This window comes from Austrofundulus limnaeus, unplaced genomic scaffold, assembly GCF_001266775.1.
Source record: "Austrofundulus limnaeus strain Quisiro unplaced genomic scaffold, Austrofundulus_limnaeus-1.0 Scaffold681, whole genome shotgun sequence".
In the NCBI taxonomy this organism is placed as follows: domain Eukaryota; kingdom Metazoa; phylum Chordata; class Actinopteri; order Cyprinodontiformes; family Rivulidae; genus Austrofundulus; species Austrofundulus limnaeus.
Window position 1 is genome coordinate 176,908 of NW_013953083.1, and position 6,825 is coordinate 183,732.

Below are 6,825 nucleotides of genomic sequence, written 5' to 3' on the forward strand. Positions count from 1 at the left end.
TATGTTATAATAATAATATATATGTTATATGAACTGATGCAAAATTGCTTGATTAAACTACATAAATTCTTAAATGCTAAATAATTTAACTTAGATTAATGAAATTTGTACATTTACAAAAACAAACCCATAAGATACCAAACAGCTACTAAAATAGTGACACAACCTTTATTTACTGTGTGTCTGCAGGTGCAGCAGTCACACTATGTGTATACAAAAACATTATTTACATTTTAACATCACCTCTAATCCTGACAGTCTGAGCCGTCCTGTCAGTCGTTTGTCTTGAATGAGCAACAAAACCCTCTGTTCTGATTGGAACTTCCCAGTCTGTGTCACTGGGAGTTCTATGTGAAGAAAAAAAACCCAGGAAGAGATAAAGAGAACCAGTTCCTGCTGTTACCATTTTGTTGATTGACAAATAACATTAGCTACAATGATAAAATATTATAAATGTCAAATAACCAAATCTATTGTTCAGTCTTATAAAATGTAATCACGTGATGTGCTTTCAAAACCTTGTAGATTAATGCACCAAATAAGGGCATGGCTGCTTGCTCCATACTGCCTAGAGTGAAGAGACCCCCATCCAATASGGTGCGATGCGTTGTAGCCCGCCATGAGGTATCTAGTAATATCTATGCTAGGTGCCAGCTCAAGTACCTGGTATCATGTGCAGGTAGATCAGGCACGTAGCTAAAACGTTGGTTGAGTCAGCCGAGTGCTTTTTAGATTTTTATACCATTATATCTGAAAAATGATGGGAGTACACACTTTCAAACTAGTTCAGAATAACCTTTTTATATTCTATTTTCAAGTTTGCAATGAGAAATTTAAAACTACATATAAACAATTTAAAAAAAGACTAAAAGATCCTGGGTAGTCCTGGGTTTGGAACTTTTTCATGCTATCAATGAGCTGAATGCTACGGAGCCCGCGAGGGGACATGGGAGATTTTTTTCTTTTGCATTCCCACGCAATAGTATTGTGTTACCTCACAATACTTTTGCGTTCCCTCACAAAAGTAGTTTATCACTGTTGTGCCTGCTGGTTTATTAGCAAACTCACATGTTCACCATTAGCGAGTTATCCTACTGCTTTAATTCAGCTTCAGAATAAATATATCACACAGCCACGCATGGAAATATGTCATATGGCGATTTTAACACAGTACAGCCACGCAACATCAATGTCAGTTTCACAAACTTGTGGCGACACATCTTGTTTTGGTAACCAGATATTTCAAAATAAAAGACTGATTTAATTCAGTTAATATACAAAACAATCTTTTGCGTGGGAACGCAAAAGTATTGTGAGGGAACGCAAAAGTATTGTGAGGGAACGCAAAAGTATTGTGAGGGAACGCAAAAGTATTGTGAGGGAAAGCAAAAGTATTGTGAGGGAACGCAAAAGTATTGTGAGGGAACGCAAAAGTATTGTGAGGGAACGCAAAAGTATTGCGAGGGAACGCAAAAGGAAAAAAAAATCCTCCCGTGTCCCCTCGCGGGCTCCGTAGCATGCTAATAAAAACAAGAGGTCCAGCTTTTTGTTTTCTCATATCCAGATCCTCAGAGAATGAGAATTCCTATTAAACACTGGTGTCCTTTCAGAAAGCTGCACACTGCMTCATCACAGCCCAGCAGAAAAACAATTCTCTAAATGCATCASTATCATTAGTTTTCTTTGAATTAGAGTGCCTTTATTCTAATGTTGCTGTTTGTTTCTCGTCCAGATAAGCTCTCTTCACCTCCAGCTTCTGGAKCTCCTCCCTCAGAGGTTCTCAGCAGGGCCCTCAGCTCCTGAGCCTCCTGTTTTGTTCTCAGCAGTGCACCACCTGTCGCCTCTCTCCTTTGTCAGCAAAGCCAGCAAGATCTGGGTGAGCAAACCATCGGATGTTACCATGGACTGTAGCTGAAACATGTTTGGATCTTTGTGTGTGAAAATAAATGATCACCATCATAATTAAAAAGTAACCAGTAAAGAATTCAGTCATGAATTAGTCGTAGTGCTCCTTGGAGGAGTGCAYGTCACCCGTTGCCTTTTATGGCTTCTTTTAGACTAAGATTGTCTCTTGTTGCATTGTGGCTGTTTTGGTCAAACCTTACCAACGTTTGTGCTTTCTAAGGTCAGTTGGCTGTGGTGGCCACGTTACATTTGACCTCAGTTAATTATTGAKTAAAGGTCATCTTTTTATTTTTTATGTGGACATAGTATGCTAATGTGGACTTTTTGTCATTGTGTGGACATTTGCCTGGTCCACACAAAGGAAAACCCTCGTTGGTGAGTCAGGGGGTTAGGTTGAGGGTAAAGGGTCAGGGCCAATGCAAAGTCATGACCTTGAGTGATTTTATAAATAATCTTAAACTGATGTTGACACAAAATCTCTATCTTTTGTGTGGAGAGGTGTCAGTTCAGTCTCGTCTTCCCTCCTCATCTGTTTTTTGTCTTTGTCCATATCTGAGCAAAAGAAACAACAATTTAACCCAGAACTTATTTTTGTTAAAGCCAAGTAGCAGAAATTGTTATTTTATGAAAAAAACTTTTGAAATTGAAAGACAGTTCATTTTTTACATCAAATCATTTCCTCACCTGCAGTAATAAATAAACTCAGGTGGGTAGAGTACCCAAAAATTGTATTCAAGTAAGAGTAGCACTACTTCAACCAGTGGCGGATGCTGGTCTTTCAATTTCGGCCTACATAATAAAACGTGTCGGTTTATAAATTCTACCCTCCGTTCTGTCACAGATCATTTTTTTAGTTTATAGTATTTATTCATTTCATTTTAAAAACAAAACATTACATAAAATAAAACAATACAAATAAAATAAAATGAAAGGCAGCAGCAGAAGAAAAGTATCTTATGATATCTGCTCCTATTTACGAAAAAATATTAATTTCAAATAATAAACCAAATAATAAAACATGACAAAAAATTCAACTCCTCAAACAGTGACTCATACAAATACAAATTAAACAATTTCATATTTCTTTAACAATTTTGCTTTGATCATTTTTTAAAGGAATTAATTGATCCACTGCTTTTATAATCATTTTCCAGATTATTCTATAGTGTTTTACAGCAGCCAGCTCACTTTGTCATACCAGGACCGCTGAAAAGACCTGTTACTTTTCCCCACCTTTTCACCAAATTAATCTGAGGAGTTGATCAGCCCTGCTGTTTARCTCTAAGTTTTTCTTCATATGGAAGACTATCAAATGGCTTCACCAAAATCTGGTCCACAACATTCAAACTGTCTGCCTCAGCTTGTTACTGGTGTGAGGCTAGAGTGAAGTGTGTCTGTCTGTGAGTGCTTTATGGCTGTGTCCAAAACGGCAGGCCGGGTCCTCTGAAGGCCGAATTTGTCGGCTGCATACGTCACAGCGCCGCGACGAAGGMCGTCCAAAACCGAAGACTCCTCCGATGCGKCCGACAAATACGTCCTTCCTTTGGCCCGAATCGAAGGACAGGTCCGATGGATCCTTCCCGGCCCAGCATATCCCATAATGCATTGCGGCCCGACCGGAGATTTTTTTATGCTAGTAATGGCGGACGAAGCGAGACAAAAGAATACGTTTTAAATAAAAATATGGTGATTTAAAAATTTTAAAAAATTTAGCGGTTGTAATTCTAATACTTTTATCATTTGTATGGACATGTTTTTAAATATTATTTTTGTCATAAAAAAACGCGAAATAAACATGCACCTACAGCGGGTCAATTAGTTCTTCAAATGATACTTTTGAGTTAATTTTATTGTTTTGTGATATTAATAATGCTAATGTATTGATATTTTTCTAATTTTGATTTAARTTTGCTTGTTTAGCATCGTCACAGTTGCTAGGTGACATGACGTATGCCGGGGTAAGGAGGGGAGGCTAGACCGTCCAAATTCACAGCCTCTTTTTTTCCGGTCTTCCCGGTCTACAAAGGACCCGGCCCGCCTCGACCGGGTAGTCTGGGTCCTCTGGAGGACCCGGCCTGTTGTTTTGGACACAGCTTCACCCATTCTTATTACACATACATATAAACATTGGGGAAAACAGATGCCCAGGTCTTTCACAATATGGCTGCGCTACATTTTCAACCYAAGCTTAGTTCACCAGAGTTCAGYTCTCTGTCACCACAACMGTGGCCTCTGGACTGGACCACCCACAGATGATACGGGGGAGGGAATGGGGAGTTGAGYCTTTGTTCATGTGTCAACCAGGGAAGTTTTTATCACTRCCKAGCACCAAGGTCAGCAGCTGCAGGGATCCAAAAGATAACCATAATTGTTTTGGGACAAGCAGCCTTGATTTTCTTGCTGCTTTACAGTCTTAACTGCATCTCTGAAATGGCAAAAAAAAAAACCTGAATGTTCCGAATTTCATCACCTCCTCRCCTCTCTTTCCGTCTGGAACTTCACCCAGGTGTAATCCTACTCCTCACAGGCACGCTGCTGGGCTGTGATTCTCGTCAGAATCACGTCCAGTTTGCGACTTMTCTCCCCCAGCATGAGTCTGTGCGTTTCCAGTACGGGAGACTCCATCCAAAGTTCCTGACAGCTTTTGACAGGCCCGGACTGCTGTCAGGATCRCTTTCATTTTCCGATAAGCCAGGACTCCTCCACAGTCGATCAGCAGGAATCCAGTTATCATAAWTCCAAATATATACAAACCTTCCACGTCTTCAATGGAAAGYGGCGCCAAACAGATCAGGTTCCAACCCCAAGAACCAGCRACCCGACCAGCAGCAACCATTCCACTGGGAWAGCTGTGCTCCCCTTGCTCCAATCTCAGTGTGGAAAAAATAGTGTTGATTGCRTTCAGAAACCAGTTGACCAAACCCATAATTCCTTTTGTTTTTAGATGATAGATAGAAGAAAGKCTTGAAAAAGCTGTGAAGCAGGAAGGAGGGACAGGTTCAGGAGAGACAGCTAAAAGTGTCCAACTCCTCCTGTAAACCTCCAGAGCAAAGGAGCAAAAACCTCTTGAAGTTTAAGTAAATAAATGTATAAAAAAATGCATGAAGCTTAATAAATGTATTTGTTTCAGATGAAACAAAAATCCATGGTTTGATTGACGTCTCAGGACTCCACAGTTTGATTAAAGTGCCTCTTCCCGTCCAGGTAGAGCATGGACTCTGTTGGACACGAACATTAAGCAACACATAGAATCAGCAGCAGAAACACACAAACTTAAAGTTCAGTTTTAAATGTTTTTAAAGCTGTTTTACCTCCGTACGTCTTGGGAACGATGTTGGGGACGTCTCGGTCCGAAGCGAAGGTGTAGTGGAAGATGTTGGTGGTGCTGTGCTTCTGCGTCAGCGGGTCGAACACCTCGCTGTGAACTCGGACCTGGATGTACTTCCCCTGAGTGTAGCACACCTGAAACAAAGAGAAACCAGCAGGTTGTTCAAGTCTAAAGTTTAGTTTTTAAAGATGGCAGCAAATAGAAGCAAATGCTTTCGTGTGTTTTTGAATTGTATTGATAAAAAGAAACCATAACTTTGCTGCTGTTGTGAGACATTATTAAATGAGTTATTTAAATGTTTCTCGAGCTGAAATGGTCTGACCTGAGAGGAGAGCATCAACAAAGAACCGATCTCCACGGGTTTCTGGAACAGAATATCATCCACGGCCACCAGACTGGGCCGACAGCCTCTGCAACAGATCTACGAGTCAGAAACCAACCTTCAACTGATCCGGGTCGTTTCACGGGTCAGAACCTCTCACCCGTAGGAGCAGGCGTTGGCCCAGCCCAACTCGTAGGCTTTCCTCATGAGAAATCCTCCAAATATCCTGTTGAAGATGTTCCTTTGCTGAGAAAAACAAACCAACCAGGTGAGAATCAGACAACACAGGTAAGAGCAGCGCGGTCCGGTCCCTCCTGCAGTTCCTGGTCTCACCTGCGGGTGGCAGATCTCCACACCTTTCAGCTTGGCGTCTTCCATCCAAACGGAGTTCGGAGGCAGGACTCGGCTGCGGAAACTGACGGTGCTGAAGCAGACAGATTATCTGTGGTGTCAAACTGTTAAAGGTAAACAGGAAGTGAGCAGCGCGAACGCTGACTCAGCGCTCAGAGCTTTAATACTTTGTGTCCAGGGTGTTGAGGAAGAGGTCGTGGATGATCTTCCTCTCCTCGTTGGTCGGAGCGACCTTCAGCAGCGAGGCCGTGCTCAGCTCCACGCGGCGAGTTTTATTAGCTGCAGATAGAAACCAGAGTCAGTCTGAGCCGCAGGCTTAACCACGTGATGACATCACTTCCTCTCACTTTCTCCTTCCTGGAGGAACTTCTCCTCCTCTGGACCGTCGGGCTGCAGAGGATTCACAAAGGCTGCCCTGAAAAYAAAAACCACCTGTTAAACACGAGTCTCCTCTGCTAGCTAAATATCAGCAGAACCTGAAGGTACCTCTTGTTCTCCGGGTCTCGGGCCACCATGACAAACGTGGCGTCCAGAACCGGGGCGTACGCTCCGTCCAGGTACTGCAGGAGGACACACCCACCGACATCAACAAACAACTCTGTTTCACTTTGTTTATAAACAAATGTCTGCTGAAGATGTTTTATCTAAAGGTTCTGAGAAACTGAACCATCAGAACCACAACAAGGTTTACAGAACCAGAACCAAGTCTGAGTATTACCCCTGTGTGTTTACCTGTGTACCTGTGTGTGTTTACCTGTGTACATTTGTGTGTTTACCTGTGTACCTGTATGTGTTTACCTGTGTGTGTGTACCTGTGTACCTGTGTGTGTTTACCTGTGTACATGTGTGTGTTTACCTGTGTACCTGTGTGTGTTTACCTGTGTGTGTGTACCTGTGTGTGTTTACCTGTGTACCTGTG

At 42.0% G+C, this 6,825-nt stretch overlaps 1 protein-coding gene and 1 long non-coding RNA gene across 2 annotated transcripts in view; both read right to left on the reverse strand.

Moving 5' to 3' along the window:
• Positions 1 to 149: 149 nt before the first annotated feature.
• Positions 150 to 2,791, reverse strand: LOC106531841 (uncharacterized). Its single transcript, XR_001311995.1, has 2 exons — positions 1,748 to 2,791; positions 150 to 347 (listed from the first exon to the last, which is right to left on the reverse strand). It is a non-coding gene; the product is annotated as an uncharacterized LOC106531841 (long non-coding RNA).
• Positions 2,792 to 4,316: 1,525 nt separating this feature from the next.
• The window catches only part of acot9.1 (acyl-CoA thioesterase 9, tandem duplicate 1), a gene marked incomplete in the record, with an annotated part of 6,047 nt that continues 3,538 nt past the window's right edge, over positions 4,317 to 6,825 (reverse strand). Inside the window, 8 exon segments of the mRNA XM_014027774.1 lie at positions 4,317 to 5,123; positions 5,217 to 5,367; positions 5,556 to 5,643; positions 5,716 to 5,801; positions 5,889 to 5,979; positions 6,074 to 6,185; positions 6,254 to 6,321; positions 6,393 to 6,466. Of these exon segments, the coding sequence (XP_013883228.1) occupies positions 5,068 to 5,123; positions 5,217 to 5,367; positions 5,556 to 5,643; positions 5,716 to 5,801; positions 5,889 to 5,979; positions 6,074 to 6,185; positions 6,254 to 6,321; positions 6,393 to 6,466 (726 nt within the window).